This window comes from Kazachstania africana, chromosome 3 (genome assembly GCF_000304475.1).
Source record: "Kazachstania africana CBS 2517 chromosome 3, complete genome".
Classification (NCBI taxonomy): domain Eukaryota; kingdom Fungi; phylum Ascomycota; class Saccharomycetes; order Saccharomycetales; family Saccharomycetaceae; genus Kazachstania; species Kazachstania africana.
Window position 1 is genome coordinate 1,134,564 of NC_018942.1, and position 22,109 is coordinate 1,156,672.

General features: G+C 36.4%; 13 protein-coding genes and 1 non-coding gene across 14 annotated transcripts; 8 read left to right on the top strand and 6 right to left on the bottom strand.

Annotated features, from left to right (window-relative positions):
* Nucleotides 1-302: 302 nt before the first annotated feature.
* On the top strand, nucleotides 303-1,685 carry YMD8 (Ymd8p; the record flags this gene model as incomplete). The annotated part of the gene is made up of 1 exon (XM_003956647.1): nucleotides 303-1,685. The coding sequence occupies one exon, from the start codon at nucleotides 303-305 to the stop codon at nucleotides 1,683-1,685; it is 1,383 nt and encodes a 460-aa protein (XP_003956696.1).
* Nucleotides 1,686-2,130: 445 nt separating this feature from the next.
* Nucleotides 2,131-3,459, top strand: STP2 (Stp2p; the record flags this gene model as incomplete). Its single annotated transcript, XM_003956648.1, has 1 exon — nucleotides 2,131-3,459. The coding sequence occupies one exon, from the start codon at nucleotides 2,131-2,133 to the stop codon at nucleotides 3,457-3,459; it is 1,329 nt and encodes a 442-aa protein (XP_003956697.1).
* A 120-nt stretch (nucleotides 3,460-3,579) lies between these two features.
* Nucleotides 3,580-5,190, bottom strand: ERG11 (sterol 14-demethylase; the record flags this gene model as incomplete). The annotated part of the gene is made up of 1 exon (XM_003956649.1): nucleotides 3,580-5,190. The coding sequence occupies one exon, from the start codon at nucleotides 5,188-5,190 to the stop codon at nucleotides 3,580-3,582; it is 1,611 nt and encodes a 536-aa protein (XP_003956698.1).
* A 983-nt stretch (nucleotides 5,191-6,173) lies between these two features.
* SOD2 (superoxide dismutase SOD2) lies at nucleotides 6,174-6,881 on the bottom strand (the record flags this gene model as incomplete). The annotated part of the gene is made up of 1 exon (XM_003956650.1): nucleotides 6,174-6,881. The coding sequence occupies one exon, from the start codon at nucleotides 6,879-6,881 to the stop codon at nucleotides 6,174-6,176; it is 708 nt and encodes a 235-aa protein (XP_003956699.1).
* A 234-nt stretch (nucleotides 6,882-7,115) lies between these two features.
* Nucleotides 7,116-8,537, bottom strand: TDA3 (Tda3p; the record flags this gene model as incomplete). Its single annotated transcript, XM_003956651.1, has 1 exon — nucleotides 7,116-8,537. The coding sequence occupies one exon, from the start codon at nucleotides 8,535-8,537 to the stop codon at nucleotides 7,116-7,118; it is 1,422 nt and encodes a 473-aa protein (XP_003956700.1).
* A 1,106-nt stretch (nucleotides 8,538-9,643) lies between these two features.
* RPL27A (60S ribosomal protein eL27) lies at nucleotides 9,644-10,396 on the top strand (the record flags this gene model as incomplete). Its single annotated transcript, XM_003956652.1, has 2 exons — nucleotides 9,644-9,674; nucleotides 10,017-10,396. The coding sequence occupies 2 exons, from the start codon at nucleotides 9,644-9,646 to the stop codon at nucleotides 10,394-10,396; spliced, it is 411 nt and encodes a 136-aa protein (XP_003956701.1).
* A 229-nt stretch (nucleotides 10,397-10,625) lies between these two features.
* Nucleotides 10,626-11,984, top strand: DIA4 (putative serine--tRNA ligase DIA4; the record flags this gene model as incomplete). The annotated part of the gene is made up of 1 exon (XM_003956653.1): nucleotides 10,626-11,984. One exon carries the CDS (start codon nucleotides 10,626-10,628, stop codon nucleotides 11,982-11,984), a length of 1,359 nt encoding a protein of 452 aa, XP_003956702.1.
* Nucleotides 11,985-12,168: 184 nt separating this feature from the next.
* VPS29 (retromer subunit VPS29) lies at nucleotides 12,169-13,043 on the top strand (the record flags this gene model as incomplete). The annotated part of the gene is made up of 2 exons (XM_003956654.1): nucleotides 12,169-12,216; nucleotides 12,294-13,043. 2 exons carry the CDS (start codon nucleotides 12,169-12,171, stop codon nucleotides 13,041-13,043), a joined length of 798 nt encoding a protein of 265 aa, XP_003956703.1.
* A 574-nt stretch (nucleotides 13,044-13,617) lies between these two features.
* On the bottom strand, nucleotides 13,618-14,304 carry ARD1 (peptide alpha-N-acetyltransferase complex A subunit ARD1; the record flags this gene model as incomplete). Its single annotated transcript, XM_003956655.1, has 1 exon — nucleotides 13,618-14,304. The coding sequence occupies one exon, from the start codon at nucleotides 14,302-14,304 to the stop codon at nucleotides 13,618-13,620; it is 687 nt and encodes a 228-aa protein (XP_003956704.1).
* A 266-nt stretch (nucleotides 14,305-14,570) lies between these two features.
* Nucleotides 14,571-15,452, top strand: SPO13 (Spo13p; the record flags this gene model as incomplete). The annotated part of the gene is made up of 1 exon (XM_003956656.1): nucleotides 14,571-15,452. One exon carries the CDS (start codon nucleotides 14,571-14,573, stop codon nucleotides 15,450-15,452), a length of 882 nt encoding a protein of 293 aa, XP_003956705.1.
* Nucleotides 15,453-15,809: 357 nt separating this feature from the next.
* KAFR0Ctrna15S lies at nucleotides 15,810-15,891 on the bottom strand. The gene has a single exon. It is a non-coding gene; the product is annotated as a tRNA-Ser (tRNA).
* A 343-nt stretch (nucleotides 15,892-16,234) lies between these two features.
* Nucleotides 16,235-17,110, bottom strand: KAFR0C05800 (uncharacterized protein; the record flags this gene model as incomplete). Its single annotated transcript, XM_003956657.1, has 1 exon — nucleotides 16,235-17,110. One exon carries the CDS (start codon nucleotides 17,108-17,110, stop codon nucleotides 16,235-16,237), a length of 876 nt encoding a protein of 291 aa, XP_003956706.1.
* Nucleotides 17,111-18,564: 1,454 nt separating this feature from the next.
* Nucleotides 18,565-20,031, top strand: AHC1 (Ahc1p; the record flags this gene model as incomplete). The annotated part of the gene is made up of 1 exon (XM_003956658.1): nucleotides 18,565-20,031. One exon carries the CDS (start codon nucleotides 18,565-18,567, stop codon nucleotides 20,029-20,031), a length of 1,467 nt encoding a protein of 488 aa, XP_003956707.1.
* Nucleotides 20,032-20,167: 136 nt separating this feature from the next.
* DDL1 (putative carboxylic ester hydrolase) lies at nucleotides 20,168-22,099 on the top strand (the record flags this gene model as incomplete). Its single annotated transcript, XM_003956659.1, has 1 exon — nucleotides 20,168-22,099. One exon carries the CDS (start codon nucleotides 20,168-20,170, stop codon nucleotides 22,097-22,099), a length of 1,932 nt encoding a protein of 643 aa, XP_003956708.1.
* Between the last annotated feature and the right edge of the window lie 10 nt (nucleotides 22,100-22,109).

Consider the following 22,109-nt stretch of genomic DNA (forward strand, 5'->3'; position numbering starts at 1 on the left):
GCTGTCACCAATGAACTTTCCACTTGGTGTTCTCATTCCAGCATATTTAGCACGCATCGACTGGCCAGTGGCTCATCAATTTACTCAAGTTAATGCTCTAATTGGGTAATTCTTTCTTGTTCCGGTAAGCGGGTTTCGAACATGATATGAAAATTTTCACCTGATTTTGGATATAATACGTGCTCATGTAAATATACATATATAAGGGAAGCAAGTAGTTAAGTGATATCGAGAATTACGTTTATGACCTCAGATCGATAGATACTAGAGTGATTTTGTGTTAAAAGAGACGTCCAAAGTATATGCTAAAATTGATTTTATTGTATACCGCAGGTTGGTATATTTGTGCGATCACACTATCAGTGTACAACAAATGGATGTTCGGTGGCACTAATGGTTTAGGCGTGGCATATCCTATTTTGGTAACGACTTGTCATCAAGTGACTTTGTGGGTGCTGTCCTTTTGTTACATTAGGTACTATCTAAAGGATACGGGTAATGTCTTCAAAAGATTGTATAATAAAGAATGGCAGTTTTACTTAAAATTTCTAGTTCCGACCGCTGTAGCAACCGCTGGTGATGTAGGGTTGAGCAATGCCTCTTTCAAGTATGTTCCGTTAATTATTTACACTATAATCAAATCATCAAGTATAGCTTTCGTTCTATTATTTGGTTGTCTTTTCAAAGTTGAGAAATTCCATTGGAAACTTGGAACGATTGTTATTTCCATGTTCGTTGGTGTATGTATGATGGTTTATCAACCTTCCAATGGTTCTGCCGCTGACGAGAATAGCAATTTTCTCATCTTGGTGGGATCGTTGATGGTTTTGGCAAGTAGTTGCTTATCTGGCTTCAGATGGGTGTATACTCAGGTTATACTGAAGGGTGTACCAAACGAAAATGTAGAAATCAGATTACCAGATGATGATGATCCTCATATTCAAGGTAACTTGGATTCGAGGTTAAACTCGTCAACTGGCGATAAAGTTAATGGCTCTGAAAGCGACAAACCGCATCCCGTATATACTATCTGCCAATTAGCGCCACTAATGGCAGTTGCCTTGGTCATAACATCGTTGCTCGTGGAACAGCCAACATTTAGTTTATCTGACTCAAAATTATTCTCGTATGGTAGTGATACCGGAGTTACAACACGATCATTTTTTGTCGGGATAATGTTACTTCTCATTCCAGGTGTGTTAGTTTTTGGACTAACGTTATCAGAATTCGGTATCTTACAAATTACAAAAGTTTTGACTGTCTCGGTCATTGGTGTCATTAAAGAAGTTCTCACGGTGTTGATTGGTGTCTGGTTCTTGCATGAGAGAATAAGTGGATGGTTAAACTGGTTGGGTGTCGTACTCATTTTAAGTGATGTGTTGTACTATAACTATTTCAGATATGGACAAAATCAAGAACAAGGCTATTCTAGCTTGGCTATGAACGATTTAGAATCACCAAGCGATATAGAAGAGCACTTTACATTGGGGGATAAGATTGCTACTGAGCCTTATCCACTGATGGGAACTACAATGCAAGGGTATGAAGCGGATGTTTTGACCAGAAAACTGTCTGGCGGTGCTTCAAATCTTGGAAGTGATGTGCCAGTAGACGAGGTTCTGTCAACATACGCCCCAAATTTCGAATTGCAAACAAATTCAGGAGAAACTGAAAATAATGCATAATTATCAATATATCAAGGCCATTCTATCGCATGAAGTAGTATTATAACCATATATAATATAACATATGTATATTCATTTAGTAGCATCGTTTCCGTAAGCATTTAAAGCCATTATGTTACGAGGTTCATTGCCATGTTGTGAAGCCTCTGCAACTCTCAGGATCAGATCTTCAAAAGCATGTAATTAGTTCTCGAAAGTCTCGTTAAATAGTCTATAGGAGTTTATTATTTTAGATATAATCAACTACTGTCATATATGTTTAGCCCTAATTAGGGTATGGATGTTTTTTTTTCATTCCGAGTGTAGCGAGAACTAATAAAAATGGAATTTCAGGTCAGCCAATGGAAGCATTTATCGAGTATATTGCTCGAGATCCAAGAGAAACTATCCAAGAATATTGTTGTAGGAAGTATTAAGTTTATACAAGAAGGGGATAGTGAAGTACATGGAGGGTGATAATACGAAAATTGACGACTTATCGGCAGCTGTACATGAAAATTCAAGAAATGGTGTAATTGTAATGCCCTCAAATTCTCATGCCAATGCGAATTTAGCAGATAAAGTAATTACAGATAGCAGAAGTCTTGAACAAGAATACAGGCCACTTTCTAGAAGGCCCGTGTCCCTATTTATACGGCGTTCCAGTGCGATTCCATCGCCCGCAGGTAAAGAAGAGGTATTTAGTCCTTACATGGAAATAAATGGCCCGCCTGGGCCTTCAGGTCAACTTCTCTCACCCATTACTCCAGAGAGCATTGCTTCACCAAAGGACTTTACACCTGAGAATAAGAAAAATGACGAAGAGGCGTTTATCTGTCATTATTGTGATGCTAAATTCAAGATAAGAGGATACTTAACGAGACACATCCGAAAACATGCGATTGAAAAGGCCTTTAAATGCCCGTATTTTAATGCTACTCTACCAAAGACCCTGAGATGTCATTCTACGGGAGGATTCTCTCGCCGGGATACTTTCAAGATTCATCTAAAGTCGCGGCATTTCATATTCCCCAACGACGTAAAGGTTCCTAATAAAACACATTCAGGAGGAAATTGTAAACATTGTCAGGGAAGTTTTAGTGACATTGAAACTTGGATTAATGATCATGTTGGTTTGCGTCGATGTAGAGCGATACAGAAAGAAGTATCGGATGATATTATGAAGGACAAGAAAAAAGTGGGTAATAAATTGAAAATGATTAAGACGTCAAATGGTAAGTCTAGATTCATTTCTACACTGGATAGTATAGTCGAGCCAAAAGTATTGTTGAATGAGGATGCCATTGAGGCAATGGCAATTGTGGCAAATAATACCAATCGTTCGGATGTTCTTTTAAAGGATGAACACGATAAATTAGTGTTGAATTCTGCTAATTTTGAAGGTTATAAGAAGCCCAAGAGAAAATATCAAACTAAGAAACGTAGATTGAAAGAAGAAAAGGAGGTGGAGCATACGCAAAATAGTAAGATTTCGACATCTATGCAATTTAATGCGGCAGCATCTTCTGATTTTATTACACCAACTTCAAATACCCCAATGTCGTCATTTTCTAGCCAAGAGAACGTTATCCCGTTGGATTGTGAGCAAGCATCATCTCACTATGACATCCTGCAGGAAGCGTGTGCGACCGCCACGCCCGTTGAACCCATAGAGATATCAATAAATGCTACTTTGGAAAGACAGATGATACCTGCGAAATTAGGTGAGAGACATTTAAACGAGGTGAAACAATATCTAAACTTTTATAATTATTCATTTGATTGTAGTGTATAATAGACTCAATTAGTAAGAAATAAGAAATTTGCATTTTAAAAGGAAAGATAGAATAAATACTATTGAAATAAATAAATATATGTAATTGTGTAAGTCATACTAAAAGGAAATTTTTCACTTTTAGAGTTTTTGGCCTGGATGTCTCTTTTCCCAAACAATGTGAGCTGGACCAGTTGGTAATGTGACCATTGAGGTGAAGTCAGATTTTGGAACAGTTTGAGATGGATCAGGGAATTTCCATTTGAAATTTCTGATGAAAACTGACATGATCGTACCTAATTGAGCGTAAGCGTAGTGTTCACCAATACATCTGTGTCTACCACCACCGAATGGCAAGTATGGAGAGGAAACACCCTTTGAAATAGCACCGAAACCGTAATCGACTTGTTCACCGTTAGCGTAAGAAGAAGCGGAATCATTATCCCAACGATGTAAGTTGAAGGTTGTTGGTTGAGGGAAGTATTCTTCTTGTAAATGGGTATAACCTGGAGAGACTAAGACGTAGTAACCTTTTGGGACAACGTAAGAAGTGTTTGGGACTTGAATATTTCTCATAACTTTACGGAAAAGGGAATGTAAAGGATGATGTAATCTTAAAACTTCTTTTAACATTTGGTTTAATAGAGGCATTTGTTCTAATAAATCAAAAGTTAATTCCTTTTTACCATTATCTAAAACTCTCATTTGTTCTTCGTATAATTCTTGTTGAACGTCAGGTCTTTCAGCCAAATGTAAGAGAGCCCAAGCAGAAGTAGCAGCAGAAGTGTGTTGACCACCCATTAAGACACCGATTAATAAATTTGCAATTTCTTGATCGGTCATTTTGGTGCCATCTTTATAAGTAGAATTTTTCATTAAAGAATCGATTAAATCTCTATCTTGAATGTCATTGTTAGCACGTCTTTCACGGATTAAAGATAAATAAGTATTTGAGATTACTCTTTGAGCATTGTCTCTTCTTCTTGTATTTTCTAAAGGAATATTTGGCCAAACGAAATTTAATGGGGTGAAACCTCTATCAAGATCAGTGAAAAGGTAAGCGAAATCTGTATCTAGTTTATCTCTTAATTCTTTACCTAATAAAGTTCTTGAGGCTGTGAAAATAGTCATTTCAGGTTGAGTAACCATGACATCAACTTTACCAGAATCATTTTCATTGAATTTGAAATTTTTTGAATTCTTTAAATATTTTTCCATTTCTTCAACGAATAAAGGAACGTATAATCTGAAAGCATCTGAGCTTAGAGCACCTTTAACAAACCTCTTTTGATCCATTAATCTTGAATTTGGTACGTCGTAAATTACACCTTTACCGAAGACAGGAGTAGTTAAATGAGTGTAAGCGGCTTCAGCGGAGACATCGGCTAATTTAGCATTGAAGATAAATTCGTGACCTTTAGGACCTAGATAAACTGTCATCACTCTACCTAATAGAACGAAAGAGAAGATATCACCATATTTTTTTTGACAATCACCAAAGAATTCGTATGGTTTTGTACCATATGAAACGGCACTTCCTACCCATGGAATCCAGTAGAAGACTAAAGGAGGACGATCTTTCCTTAAAGAGTAAAGGAATTGATAGGAAAGATTATACACAAAGGGAGCCAATATGATTATCGACAATCTTTGAGCTAATGGTAAAGAAAGAAAGAACAGTACAACGTGGTTTGCATATTTAAATATTTCTGAGACTATTGAAGTCGAAACAGCTGATGTTGAATCAGACATGTCAAAAAAAAAATTGATGAAGTCTAGAATAGATAATTGAAAAGATTCAATATGCTGAGAATCCAGAAAATAATTTAAAAATATATGACAATATAGAAAAAGAGAGAGATACTATAAATTTTTTTTTTCACAAATGGGTTATTATATTACTATATATATTTATTTATTTGATAAAATGGACTAACTTTTGGTCCGAACTATTTCAATAAGTTTATCGCATAAAAGACATACTACGTTAACACATAAGCGATCTTGGCTCATGGTGCTTGTTGCTGTGTCTGTCGAGGAAGAGAATCGCCGATGTTAATTTTTTTTTTTTTTAACGTTCAAAGAGAAATGAATTGGGGTGGTGAATATCATCGGTGCTCTAAGCACTAATCGCATCTTTAATTCATCAGCTTATCTCCTTCATTTTCTAGGCTGGGAGGCACGCGTTACGACGCACTTCTCATTGATTGACTTTTCCTTGGAGACGCAAACGGGGAATTAGCCAAGGTTCGTTTAAACGACTGACTGTCTCTCTTAATGGTCGAGCGAAAAGGTGTCTGTGCTCTTCTGAGAAGCATAAAAGCTCGTTTCAAAAATGACTGCAAACAGAGATGCGGACCTTTGTGCACAGGGGCCAAACAAACTCCCTTATTTCCCTTGGTGGTACAGGACAAATTATTATTCTTTTCACAGATTTTCTTCCACTTGAGCCGCTAAAAAGTATTTTCCGTCGTTTGTCTCGTTTAGACGCGCGATTTCCCTTTTCTTTTTTGTGGCCGCCATGCCGCAGTAACCCGATCTCTTTCCGTGTCGCGGAAAGCACACTCATACACCTCACTGTGACTGAGCTGCTGTCTAGGAAACACCGTCGCTGATATTTGAAAGCCCCGAAATGTTGACGTCCCGATAAACCCAAAAAAACGACAAGCTGCAATACGTGATATCGGTAATAACGGCATGAAGAAATATATATATATATATCTCGTACATAGAAATTATGATATATTGATTGTCTCGTTATCGTATCTCTTGGCGGCTTCTTCCCAGTTAATCACATTCCAAATGGCTTTGAAATAATCGACTTTCTTGTTCTGGTATTGTAAATAGTATGCATGTTCCCACGCATCTATGGCAACCAATGGAATCAGCCTACCCGTAACAGTGTCTTGATTGTATCTCTGTACAACTTCCAGTTTACCACCATTTTCCAAGTTCTTGACAATAAAGGCCCAACCAGACCCTTGAATTCCAGCCAGTTTCTCATTGGTCAATTTAATCAATTCATCTTTGGAGCCAAATTGTTTTTTGATTGCTTCAGACAGTCCAGTATCCTTCGATAAATGTCCCCCACCTTCCTTCTCAGGCGTTAAATTCTTCCAAAATAGACAATGGTTCGTAAATCCCCCTCCATGGAATCTAATGTTATGTTGAAGTCCCAAAATTTCTCTAACAATCTTAGGTGATGGATCTTTTTTCAATTCCTCATTAAGCTCAAGCACTTTCTCTGTATTAGTATTAAATCCATCTACGTATGCCTGGTGGTGCTTCTTGTAATGTATTTCATTAATCTGTCCACTGATATATGGTTCTAAGTCTCCAAAATCCCAGTCTAGATCAGGTAGCGTTATCTTGTTTCTAACAAAAGTACTAAGAACCTTACTATTACCCTTAGTACCGTATTTTAAACCCGTTCTAGCTAGCATCATCTTGAATACACTACGTTTGAATATTCACGTAGCTTCTTTTTACTAGTAGCATGTAAAAGTACATCTATATATATATATATTTCTGATGCAATATTAAATTCCCTTAACACCCCGACCTGTTGTTTAATGCTCATTCGCTCGGAATTTCTGAGAAGCGCTTAGGGGGAAAAAACGTCGATAACAATAAATTCATGTTTTGTCTACATTTCTTATTCATACACATTATTTCATTTATATACTGGCATCAAAATATAGTTTAGGGTTCAATTTATCGATTTTTGCAGATTGTGCACTTCCATCAAATATTATTTCCGACAATAATTTCCCCGTGGCTGGTGCATTATTTATGCCCCAACATGAATGTCCACTTGCCAAATATAAATTTTTCATATTAGTCTCTCCAATTAATGGGCCAGAACTCGTCGCAACGTTCAATACAGGTAGATAGCATGCTTGACTTGCGTTTATCTTACCATTGGATAAATTCTTCGACAATTTAGACGCATATCTAAACAATTCTTGACATTTTAATCTAGATACTTCGACATCCTGCGTCGCATCAGGTAATTCAACCAGTGTATCGCCTTCACCGCATACGTAGACCTCATCCTTCCTTGCATATATTTCAGGTGAGAAATATTCCGTGTCTCCCGTTCTTAATTCAGTGAAAATGGCATAAGGAGTGACTTTCTTGATATCTTCAGGTTCAATTGTTATAGAATGTGCTCTTAATCCAGATATTGGACAATCTGGTAGTAATCTCGAAGTCCACGGTCCCGCGGTTATTATGATTTCATCCACATCGTTGATATCGATCACCGTATCACTGACACTTGAAGGCGTGTTATGTGATTTTGGAATTACCGGAATATAAGACACCCCGGTAGCCTCATTTGAGTTTTCTTTTTTAATAATGTCTGAAACTTTGCCATAAATTAAATCAACAGCGCCTGACTCCATTGCCTTTTCAAGAACAAAATGTGTAAATTTGTACGGTTGTACCTGCGCAGTGGATTCAGCGTCTCCCAAAGTAGACCAATCATCCACCAATTTTCTTTTAATCCATTTCAGTCTCCTAGGTAGTGGATTACGTCCTTTCATCCTATCATCATGATTTATGTTTAATGAGACGGAATTAGACGCTGATGATGAAGATGCTGAACTATACGAACCTGTGCTAACAGTTGAATATGAACTGCAACTACTAACATCATCAACAAGACTATCAATGCTCTCCATCGATGGATCACCCTGTATAGCAAATTTATTACTTTTCTTCGGCATATCAACATCTAAATTGTAACCTCTTTCTTGTAACAATTCTTCGTCATCACCTAATTCATTTCTAATATCAGCCTCAATGGATATCGTATCTAATACTCTATAATCCCATTTTTCATCCCCATGAAATTTCTTGGCTAATTCCTTATGCATTCTAAAACTCAATTCACCAATCTGTGATGGAAACGCCCAACTGGCTAATAAACCACCAGCCTTACCTGATGCACCACATGCAACGTTATTGCTTTCAATAATAGTTATATGATGATTTTCTCTAGAAAATGCAGGATGTGTCGTGAGATAATACGCTGTTGTACAGCCTATTATGCCTGCTCCCACTATGACTATTTCCTTCTTATTTTCATTTGGCATGACAAACGGATACAATAGCAAGTGATATTGTGAAAAAAAAACATAATAAATGAAAAATAATGGTATCTAATATCTGTATGTTAAATATTATTTTTTTTTCTGTTTCCTTTTAAGTGGATAAATGATTCACGGAGTTTTTTATATTATGGGTTCAATAAATGTGAGGATAAACAAACAAGATAATTGCAAATTTTTAAAAAGAGCTGACAATCTAGAGAGCCCGAGGGGTTTAATAAACCATAACTGGACTTTCGAAAATAGTGGGTATTTTCAAGTAAAATGCAGAAAAGAGGATTAGGAAATTTTCATTCGCTAATTAAAGAAAAATCAAGCGTTTTATAAAATTAACCGTTTATTTCGTTCTTTGTCTTTTATTATTACGGGGTGACAGCGTTCATCAAACCCAAAGAAGTATCGATTTTTCTTCCGAATTTCTCTCTCGTTGGCTGATTCTTCTGTTTCCCTTTTTTTATCACTTCTTCTGGTATTTTCATACAGCCGCGCCTTGGGGAGCAACGTGATGGCAACCACCACTCTTGTTTTCTTTCTATCGCGTTGTTTGACTGCTTTTTCTACAACATCTGTACATTACACCCATAACGGTTTTTCTTGGTTCTATTTTTTTTTTTATGAAATTATAGAACAGCGCGCAAAGAAATGATCTGTTTGCAGTCGACAGACGCACAATATCATTGAAAATGAAACGGCGCGGGAAACACTAGCGGGAAGGTCTCATGCATGGCCCTCCTCCCTCACTTTCGACAGCCTGTCTCTAAGCGACAATTCAGCCGGCCCCCCCCCTGTCTCGATGAGCTCAGTGGACACAGTCTCCTTCTAGCATGAATGCCTCCCTCACCTGGAGAGCCCGTCTGGTATCGTTTGTCCAGGCTGACCATCGAGCACTCTCTCGCCTAAACACTCTCTCCTCGGAGCACTCTCCTTCCACTCACGGTCGCATAGACTTCCTTACTATCGTCAACGTTAGCAATACTCTAAACTAGCTGAAAAAAAATTGATATTTCTTAAAACAGTGTATAATTCAGCATTTAAACACTATTATCTTTCTGTACTTAACGAGTATAAAATAGAAATATCACCAAGAAAAAATGGCTAAGTTCTTAAAAGCTGGTAAAGTTGGTACGTATCATATAAGCAATTTAATCATACCCAGAGTACTGTTCTTTTGAATGTTGTGGAAATTTTTGAAATAAAGAAAAAGTGATGAAATTTATAGTAATATTGTACAGTTAATCGAACAACAACAGTGGAATTTTTGAAAGAAAACAATAATACCGATGAAATCCATATTTTAGTTATAAACTGGGGGAAAGTAGATTTTTATCATCCCACAAGAATTATCAACTCAATAGGCATATTCTAAAAAGTGAAGGCTTCCCATCACTTCTAGATTAACCAACATTCAACTCAAAGGGAGAATAAAACAAAAAATTTAATACTAACAATAATATTTTAATATAGCTGTTGTCGTCCGTGGTCGTTACGCCGGTAAGAAGGTTGTCATCGTTAAGCCACATGATGAAGGTTCTAAATCTCACCCATACGGTCATGCTTTAGTCGCCGGTATTGAAAGATACCCATTAAAGATCACCAAGAAGCATGGTGCCAAGAAGGTTGCCAAGAGAACTAAGATCAAGCCATTCATCAAGGTCGTTAACTACAACCATTTATTACCAACCAGATACACTTTAGATGTTGAATCTTTCAAGTCTGTTGTTTCTACTGAAACTTTTGAAGAACCATCTCAAAGAGAAGAAGCTAAGAAGGTCATCAAGAAGGCTTTCGAAGAAAGACACCAAGCTGGTAAGAACCAATGGTTCTTCTCTAAGTTAAGATTCTAATTGTTATCTTCTTGCATTATGGTACAATATATTATCGAGACAAAATAAACAACAACTTCTAAATAAATGTTATATAATTTAATTTTTTATTATTATCTTTACTCCCACCAGTGTCTTCTCACGCTTGAAACTCTTCCACTATTTAGTTGCTGTGAAAAACATTCATATATATATCATCTCTATATTGCGAATTATCAAGAAAGAAAAGGATAAATGGAATATTTCATCAATGTTAAACGCTAAGCGTCAATTAACATTCTATCGTGCTTTATCAGCCGGTGTGAAACATTATTCATTCCTTAAGAAGCCTCAACTGGATGTCAAATTTATTATAGCGAACTTGGATAAATTTGAGGAGTCGATAAAGAAAAGGGAGTTGATACAAGCTCCACATTTATTAAATAAATTACACGAGTTACCATTATTCTATGACAGGTTGAGACAGATAAAACAACAAATTAACGATATTCAAAAGGTTAGAAATCAACTTGAATCTGAAGTCAAAAATGATAAGAATAGACTCCCGACGCTTTTGCAGGAGATTCAGAAATTGAAAGCACAACATAAAGAAAAGTCAGAACAATTAACAAGAGTATCTACTGAAATAGCTGAAATTACCACTTCTCTCCCGAATATTCTACATCCAAGTGTTCCTGCGACAACACCACAAATTGTGCAATGGCTAAATAGACAGCAGTCCTCATTTTTACGAAACTCAGAATCTCATGTCGATATAATGACCAGAAAAGGTATGTTGGACTTACAAAAGGCTGCTAATACCAGTGGAACATCGTCATATTATTTGATGAACGATGGTGCTAGACTAGAACAAGCCTTGATTAACTACTGCATCGATGTTGTCACTAAACATGGGTTTGCTTATGTGATTCCCCCCTCATTGACTAGGTTGGAAACAATTGACTCGTGTGGATTTAGACCCAGAGATATGAATGGAGAGAAACAGATCTACAGTGTAGGAAATGAATTCGGATTGGTCGCAACATCAGAGATAACGTTAGCGGCATTTTATGCTAATGAGAGCATCACTTTTAAGAAAAATGAGTATGTGAAAAAGATAGCTGGCTTGAGTAGGTGTTACAGGGCAGAGGCTGGTGCTAGGGGGAAAGACACTAAGGGACTGTATAGGGTTCATGAATTCTCAAAGCTGGAGATGTTTTGTTGGTCAATACCTGATTATGCAGACGACGTGCTGGAGTTATTGAAAGATATTCAAATAGAGATCATTCAATCACTGGGCTTGTATGCTAAGGTGATCAATATGCCAGCCAATGATCTGGGAAACCCAGCATCTAAAAAATATGATATTGAAGTTTGGATGCCAGGAAGAGGTCAATTTGGTGAAGTAAGTAGTGCGTCAAACTGCACAGATTTTCAAAGCAGAAGATTGAATACTAAATTCAGAAATGAAGAAAAGAATTATTCTTATGTTTATACTTTGAATGGCACGGCGGTAGCTATTCCAAGAATTATTATTGCGATTATAGAAAACTTCTACGACGCAAATTCTGGTAAAATACACATTCCAAGCTGTTTGAGAAAGTATATGGCGGATAGAGAATATATCTGATGTTTTCAACCTGTCATTAATATTCTTGTACTCTGTAAATATATATTATCATTTTGCTTAGAGATTTTATTTTCTCATGAGCGCGCTAACTTGAGAAATTCAAATTGGATGGAAATTAAACAATTTAAATCAAATATATAGTAATTAATATATCTGAGTAAAATTAAGGTACATATAGATAACCATGCTGTTATTAGCTTTAGGTGATGCACATATACCAGATAGAGCAATTGTATGTGGTTTTGTGAGTTTAGATCACGTTTTAACCTAAGTCGATTACTAACAAGCGAACCCCTGTTTTAAAACTAGGATATTCCACTAAAATTCAAAAAACTACTAAGTATACCTGACAAGATTGCACATGTTGCTATACTTGGGAATAGCACACGATCTTCAGAATTTCTCGATTTTGCAAGGCTAGTTTCAAGTAATATCACCATTGTACGTGGCGAACTGGATAATGCTACCATACGAGATGTGACCGACGAAGGCAGTAAAGCAGAAGTAACACTACCTGTCAATGCAATAATAAAACAAGGACAGTTCAAAATTGGTTGCTGTAGTGGGTATAATGTAGTACCGAAGAACGATCCGCTTGCCCTTCTAGCACTAGCACGTCAATTAGATGTCGATATATTGCTATGGGGAGGCACCCATAATGTGGAGGCTTATACACTAGAAGATAAGTTTTTTGTTAATCCTGGTAGTTGTACAGGTGCTTTAACAACAGATTGGCCAGTCACTTCCACTTTAGCTCAGCCATCTTCAGACAAGGCTTCTTTAAAGGAAACTGAAAAACTAGGCAAGGAGAAAGAAGATCCACAACCTGACACATCTGATAAAGACATGGAGGAAAGTGAGGAAAAATCAACAAAAACAGGACAGGAAGAAGAGAGAGAACTTGAGGAAGAAGACATAGAAATTTCAGAATTTGATTTGACCGGATCTAATGTTCCAAGTTTCTGTCTGTTGGATATACAAGGCAATACATGTACGCTGTACATCTACATGTACATTGATAATGAAGTCAAAGTCGATAAAGTGGTATACGAAAAGTGAGGCACTATTCTCTAATATAAGTCATATAGATGTGTGTTGAATTGAACCCTAACGGCATGTAACTTACGCTGACGTCTAAAATGACGCTTTTATATGCATTCTTTTTGCTTAAACCACAATTTTTCAAAATGCTCGAAAGAAAAATTACTATATAAAAGCGTTGAATTTTTTTGAAATTTGTGAGAATTATTCTTTTGTTACAATTTTAATACTTCTTAAAAGAAGTAGGAAGTTTTTTCCTTTTATTTTAGTGATGATTGTGAGTGCATTTGGCTCGAGACGTTCCTTTTTGGAGCATCGGTGTGGAAAAACTCAAGCTACCTATTTTTCTTATTGTCTGACATTTTACAATGGAAAAACTTCCTTTTATTGAGAACCGTAGACGAAGTAAATTTTCTTGAACACGTAGAGAGTATTATTTTGGTTAATGAGATTAATAAATCAATATGCTTACTTGTATATATACATTATAGAACGAAATGTTAGTGCCGAACGATCTTACAATAAACCGTAGAACGGTTATGGTGAAATGGAATGTATGCTTCCTTCGACAATGTTATAGTTGCTGATACAATCAAACTGTGATATTAGTCAAACCTTCGTTAATCAAACCTTCTAAAAGATCACTTTCCAAATCGTCTTTGGGTCCATTCTGTACTTTCTTACCATGAACGAAATTGCTTATTTTCAATTCATCTAAATCTAAAATTTTCTTCATAGCATAGGCATCTTCTCCATCTTGATAATAGCTGCTTTCGATTTTCAAGACTCCAAATTCTAAAGCGTCCCTGTACAGGTGTAAAGCAGCTCTATTACTTTGTCTAACATGTAACGAAACATATTCAGCGTTGTAAACCTCTCTTAAAGCAAAAAGAGCTTGCCTCATCAACTTTTCTGCAATACCCATCCTTCTATATGTTCTCATCACACTAAGTGAGGTGATGTGGCCATTTGGTGGTTCGCTTGCTTGATCTGGATCATCGTTCATTTTAGCCAAAACGTACCCTACTAATCTTTCTCCCGGGTTCACATATGTTGGATCAAGTTTGATACTACTGCCACTCTGATTTTCCAAAGTCAAAGAACCAGCTTCATCTTCCATGTCACAATCTGTGGTAGTAGCAACGAACGATGCTTCAGGCCATGATAAAATGTGATACATATAATACTTCATCATATAATTTTCAGGTAAATTGTGCAAATTGGCATTTTGCATACAGATTATGTCATCTATAGTCGCCCTTCTGATAGTAACTGGCATTGTAGGTCCTATATGTAGTCGGTATCAGCTTTCTTTGTCAAAGAAGCTTACATAAGTTTTTCTAACAAAAATTTTATAGGTTTGTTAAGCTCGCTTTGCGACAGATATTTTTGGAAAATGTAACAAACTCTTAGCGCCATAAAATATCCAATATTCAAAAGTGCTAAAAGAAAGGGGACTCATCAATAGAAGAGTGGTATAGATCTTGTGGATAGTTGAAGCCAAATTTTGTAATTCAAATAAGGTTTGAAAAAAAGGTCCTAACTATGTCTGAGAAGTATTCGAAGGAGCGTAACGTTTCAAAACCGTTGCGTGACAAGATTACAAATATTAATCATTCACCAAATAAGCCATCAGTAAATATGAGAAAGCGGGAAAAAAGTAGAGAGGAGTTTCGAGGTTCTCGTAAGTTATCCAAGACAAGTCATAACGAACTGAGAGAAGGCGCTACAAAATTTCTCGATGGTGTCAGTGATTCTGAAAGCGATCATAATAGGAAAAGGAAAATTGTTGGTGATGACGCGTTCACTACACCAAGTAAAAGAGTTAAAAAGGTGTGTGATCCGGGAAATAAATCATTAAAATTTGATGACTTCGACCAGCCTCCAGATTCCACGTCAACACCTGTGCTTTCGAATAATGTCACGTTAGATAGTGAGTTACGAAGGGGTATCTGTAATTCCCACAATGATATGTTGCATCAACAGCAAAGTTATATGATAACTAACCAAAACTCCCATATATGCAGTCAAATTTATACATCAGTTTTGGTCCCTTGTATTCCATTTCCATATCCCTATCAAAGTCACCAAAATGTTGATGCTGAGTCTCTTTCAAAGTTTTCAACTGGTTCTGATCCATTTAATTTTGCAAATGATTCTCCACTATTGAATAAAGGCCCAAGAAAACAACCAAAAATTATGCCAATGTTTCAATTAAATCAACCAAACTCTCCACCTCAATTACCCGTATATTATCCATTTTATGGTTCACAGCCGATGCAACGGTATGCGACCATCCCTCTAGCATTGACAAACAATGCTGGGCATGCTGAAGAAATTGCACAACATGAAAATACAGATACCCTTTCCTATAAATCCAGTGGAGGTAACGCCACCTATCAATATAGTAAAAATTCGAAAGATTGAGTTTTTATGTGCACTCGGGAATATTTGCTGATAGATATATAGTTATACATATTACATTAGAACTGATGACTCCTGAAATCAAAAATTTTGTATATGTGTGTCACAGTATTAATAAGATTGAACAAGTATGGGTTTTTCGTTTCTTTTTAGCCCTATGTTGCTAGTTCTTGTACTCTACATTCATTCATAAAGCTTTTATCGAATGATTGTTATATCAAAATGGAGAAGGTTATAATATTTTAAAAATATAAACATTTTGGTAAGACTTTCCTTCATTAACCAAAGAAGAGATAGATCAGACGTGACAAACAAAACATAAAAAAAAATATCTGCCTTCTGAAAAGTGAAAAAATATGACGACAACTGCAGGACTCGAACCTGCGCGGGCAGAGCCCAAAAGATTTCTAATCTTTCGCCTTAACCACTCGGCCAAGTTGCCATATTATTTACAATCTTTTTTGTATCATAGACTGGGGAATACATCATTAGGCTTTGAGTTCCTGTGACAACTTTCTTAGAACCAAAATCTAGACACCCGCTGTTCAATTTATATTTTATTAACTTATATATTTCACATTATTGAATTTGGTTGAATATTAGTGAAAACTTTTCATAGACGCAACTTTTGTCATCTTGAAGAATTCCACACTAGAAAAAGGAATTCGTCATATTTATTTGTTTTCCTTTCCTCTTCTCTTCTTTTTCTTTTTTTTTTAAATTCAATTTATATCATGTGGCGCGTGGGCCGGTCCGTCGACCCAACCTGACTCTGCGAGCACGGCTTAGATCGCAGGACACTGGATGTCGCCCAAGCTGAAGTGACATGGTTCTGAGACCTCCACCCTCATCACTTTAACATGTGATCGCCAGGTGCCGCTGTGCGTTAGGGTGGTACACCATCCGGCTGACTTAAGTTTCTCGCCCTCTTCTATCATATCTCCGATAATAATTTCGATCTCCTCAGTTGTAAGTGTTGTATCACACTTCGACCCAGCAGTATATGGGTATATACCTATGGTATACCTGTACGATTTGTTCCCACTAGTGTACTTCAATGTCTCGACCCGGCCATAGCAGGCGGTCGCACTCGAGCTGCTTTTGGTTATGGAAGCTATGTTCGCTGCCATGGACAAGACGTCTAGGCCCATGTGGTACAGGCTACTGATCCCTTCACCTATGTATTTAGCTTTAAATTTCCTATCTGACGCTAGCATGGCCTGGTAAGCAGTCGAGTCCTTAATATATCCTATAAATGTCGAACACCATGTGGTTCTTTTCACCAAAGTCGTAGTCTGGTTGCCATAGAAGTCGTTGACCAAGGCCTGCGTGATACTCATCACCAGGTCAACCACGTCATGTTCATCAGACCCGCGCTTGTAGAGACCGTTTGCGATTATGTCGCTGGCGTACATCTGGATAGCTGTGTGATTAAGTACGATCTCAGTAGAGAGCAATGTCGTATTAGGGTGCACGCCCTTTTCCTCTAGAGCATCTATGACCCTAGGAGGTGTTCCGTAATACAAGGTATATGAGTCTAATGTTGCATTGTACCCGCTAGAAGCGCTGGTGTCATTGCGGGGGTAAATAAGGTGCCAGTCTTCTTCGGCATTAGCACAAGCTATGAGGAATATCAACGAAAGAATAGTGGGCAGTCTCATGGTTATCCTTATTTTTCCTTCTCTTTCTTTTCTTTTCTTTTTTTTATGACACACTGCTTGTGTATATTCTAATTCAGGGACAGAGAGCCTGGAAATCAATCTAATCGTATAACTATAGCTAAAATTGTATCGAAAAGCTGGTCTTTTTAATATATAAAATTATAAAGTATAATAAAAGATTAAGAACAATTATGACGAAGAATTCCTTTTTATAGTGTGGAATTCTTCAAGATGACAAAAGTTGCGTCTCTGAAAAGGTTTCACTAATATTCAACCAAATTCAATAATGTGAAATATATAAGTTAATAAATTGAACAGCGGGTGTCTGGGTCTTGATTCTGGAAAAGCAGTCAACACGAATTTAGAGCTTAATGTTGTAGTTTCCCAGTTTATGTTACAACAAAATTTGGGAGGTAGAACCGAAATTACATTAGAGTTGAAATGTTCACACTTCATATCTCTTATCACGCTGTAACAGATTTATCTCAAATCTTGAACAAACACGATTACATTCAAAATATTACAAACTCTCAGGATCCGATGATGAACCATACTAAAGCAAACAAGTAAAAATTAAGTGGTGCAAATCGTATTGAAGAATGCATTGGTTAAGAACCTGAATGAAAATGAAAAATTTGCAAACAGAGGAATTTAGAAACGCATACATACTCAAGATAAAAGCATGAAATAGAGTTTTGAATGTTAGATCTCGAACACGCTTTGATAAATAATTTCAAAAATCGTAGTATGTCTACAAGGCTTATCACTCACTAACCTATTTCTAGTTTTATGCTATGAAAGCCGTTGCAGGATTTATGTTGTAGCTACGAAATTCTATATTAGAATAAGCAGCCAATGAAGACCCTTTTAGCGTAAAAATTGGCCCTTCACGTATTGATCAAAAAAATATGGAAACAATTAATATCTTCTCTAGAAAGGCAAGATACGAGATGCTAAGTGATCGCTTTTTGGTTAATAGCATCATCCACAGTGAAATATCTGCACAAAAATGCCCATTGTATCACGAATCATAAGCACTATTCCAACTGGATGATTACTGCTTCTACCACTCACCAATGGATGTTATTTGGCAGTTTTATTACATCGGTCATAGAAGCCCTAACATATATCATCATATAGTACGATGACCTACTTTTCAAGTTTTGTTTTCTTCCATTTTCTCATATTTTCCTTTAATGTAACAGACGAAACAAATATAAACTAAATAAATAAGTTATTCTCCAGCATAATACACTCTCGATTTCAAGCCAATCAAGAGGATGTCAGTCTAATTCATATTGTAAACATTCAACATTCGGTTATATTCCGTAGTAATAAAGGCATTATTTAATACATCCCGAATTTATATTATGACTAAGAAAATAAGCACTCGTATTGATACATCAGGAGGAACTTCCTCCGTACATGTAATACCAAACAACAACGATGAATCCATGGACGCGCCACAATCTATGCTAATTCAGCACTCTGATAATGGTCTATCCCTGAATACTTCGAATAGTACCAATAATAACATTCCAAAATACTACCAAGTGGCTACTCCAAATTCGCCTCATGAAGAGTTTAATGATGACTCTATGCTTATTCATCCAAGAGAAGAAAGTGCTAAAGAAAGTGAAGATGTGGAAAGACTTAAATATGAGACCGCAAAAAGTGAATTATTGGACAAACTAAATCTACATATTTTAATAAATCATAAAAAAATAAGATCAATTGAAGATGAGATCGGTCGGATTGACTCACAACTTAAACTTGTTGAAACTTTGCACGATGACACTGACTTATTAGATAAAATCGAAAAAAACAAACTGAAAAAAATTGAATTGCAAAAAGCCCGGTCGTCATCCTTTATGTCATTTTATCCTTCATCCACTTCAAATAATGAAAATCTTCCGATATCAGCGAGTAGCAATATTCCACAGCATCACTATCAAACAAGAAGCAAAAGCACGACGAACACTTTTGAACTTACACAGGACGATTCTGTTCTTGGTAAGCGATCTAAAAACCCTTCTAAGGGCAAGTTAACAATATCTAATCCAAATGCATTTCAGGTTCAAGAATTTAAACCAAATCAGATGAACGCACATCATAGAAGAACATATTCGACATCATGCCTCTCAAATAACAGTGGTATCATTGGACAAACTGAAAATAACGAACCTATATTCAGAAGATTTGATGGTGTACTTGTAGTTATAATGTGCTCAATGTGCACACGTTCTGGATTCACCTCAGCACAAGGGATGGTGAATCATGCACGTCTGAAACATCACAAAACGTATTCCAGCCAACCACTTGCAGTGCTGAACAATCAAGTTTTATTGCCATTAGAGAAGCAAGATTCGACTGTATTAGATAAATTTAAAAAATTAGGTTTGGATCCCCAAAAAGATTATTTACCTTATAATGTGGCAATTCCATCTATGGAGTGCAAAAAGAAGGATTACCAAAAGATACGAAGCACCGAGCACTTACAAAAAATGTACGAAAATAAAAGTGAATTTATTGATTTGATGGATATGGTTGATACGACACAAAATGATCTAGATATCGTTTTGGCACAATCAAGCGGAGAAGAGGACGAAGTGGAGGAGGCGGGAGACCCTGATGATACCGAAGGCTCATATAAACCATCTGACTTTAATTCAAACTCAGCATCCAGTTCTAGCTCTAACTCAGACCTTGAAAGTGAAAATCACAGCGAGGGTGAAACTCCACGTACTAATGTTGATGAAAAGAAGGTTTTGAGGAACAAAAAACGTAAGATTATACATGACGATGAGGAGGAAGAGGAAGAAGAAGAGACTATTGGCTTAAGATTGCGAAAAAGTGCCAAACCAAAACCTGAAAGTGAGAAACCTAAACAGTACTTCTTGCGCAGTAAATTCAGTGGTTAAAATACCCAAAATATTTAGATATACCTATTTAATGTCTTTAAATGATTATGTAAATAGCTGTCTTTACCGCTTAAAGAAAACTTCGGAGCGCAAATTATTGCAAAATGTGGGAACTACAATTCACCAAATATGTTCAATGAAACGAGTAGTGACTAAGATACACCAGACAGTACTCACTCAAAGAAGATTTATAACAACATGGTATTATGCTACAGATATACCAAAATATAAGCCATATGAACCAGACTATAAACCAAAGATACAGCCGAAATCTTTCAAGAAGTTTGCAATTCAAGACTCTCATCAACTAGAATCTACTTTGAAAGCAAAAACAGATAGGTTTGTTCAAGTCAATGAAGATGATTTATTTACTGTTGACTTACAGAAAATGACTCTAAAACCAACATACTGGGAGGGTCCAACTTATGAAGTACGAAGAGGAATATGGTTCGACTCAAATAAAAACCCACTCTCACCTCAATTATCGGAAGAACTGGATGAACTCCATGGCAAAAATGAACACAACGTGGTATTAAAATTAAAAGGAAACTATCCTGAAGGAAGACTGATATATTTCATTGATGACGGAAACGTTGGATTTATCCTCAAAAATCTGGACGGTGGTAGCCTCATTTTAAATTACCTAAAGTCTGGCATTGGACAGTACTTACCAATCAATGGCATTAAAGTAACAAAATATGTTCATGAGCAAGAAAGTTCAATTTCTGATGTCAAGAAAACTAAGAATAACAATTCGAAAGAGAATCCTATCGAAAATAATACATCTTCCTACCTCAGCAAATTAACAGGTTCGGACTTAGTAGATGGAATATCATCATATCTTAGCTGGAATGATGTTAAAACAGAGACAGAAGAAAATAAGGAGTTCAAACATGAGATGGAAAACGATTATCAAACTAGTGACAGTAAAGGGTCACCTTACAAGAAAAACAAACGGCATGTTAAACATCTCATCCTCTGCGTACATGGAATTGGCCAGACTCTTGGCAAAAAGTATAAATATATTAATTTCGCACATACTATTAATCTTTTAAGATTAAATATGAAAAAAGTCTATTCTGAAAGTGTGGGTATACGACATTTAAATAAAGAAAATAATATGGAGGATCCGGAAAATAACTGTGGTATACAGCTATTACCTATAACTTGGAGACACTCAATAAATTTTGAAGCAGAAAAAAATGCCGCAATCGCTTCTGATCTACCCTCTCTTTCAAACTTAACTATACAGGGAATCAAACCCTTCCGAAAACTTTTAGGAGATGTGGCAGTTGATGTTTTACTTTACACGGATCCATACTACAAACATATTATATTAGAAGAGGTCAAAGATCAATTGAATAAAGTATATGCCTTATACAAAGAAAGAAATCCTGACTTTGAAAATTTGCAGATTCATTTACTAGGTCATTCACTCGGTAGCCTCATATTATTCGATATATTATCAGAAACAAGCAGATATAAACTAGACTTCAATGTGTCGAACTTTTTCTGTATTGGATCACCAATAGGTATCTTGAAGTTGGTTCAGAGAACAAAGATCAGCCCTCCAAAAAACAACTTTAGTAAACTTAGTTTGAATGGTATAAAGACAAATATGCCAGTTTGCAAGAATCTTTACAACATATACCATATTTGCGATCCCGTTGCTTACAGAGTGGAACCACTCATTAATAATCTTATGTCACAGTATGAACAAGACTATCTCCCGAGGTCGTCAACCTTTGACGAACTAACATTGAAAGTAATGAAAATTGGCGGATCTATTTGGGATGGGTTGCCTATGGACAGTAGCAAAGAAAACGTTACATCGTCAGTCCCAAAAGAAATCAAACTTGATAAGAGTTTGACATCCCTCTTGACCAAGTTCAACCATTCAGGAAGGATTGATTATGCCATCAAACCAAATATTTTAGATGTCGATCTGATCTCTGCTATAAAGTCACATGTATCATACTTTGAAGATATCGACATTGCCGGTTTTTTACTCAGAGAAATTTTATCCAACCACGAAATAACCAGTGAAATTCTGGTAACGAAGATATAGTTTAGAATTT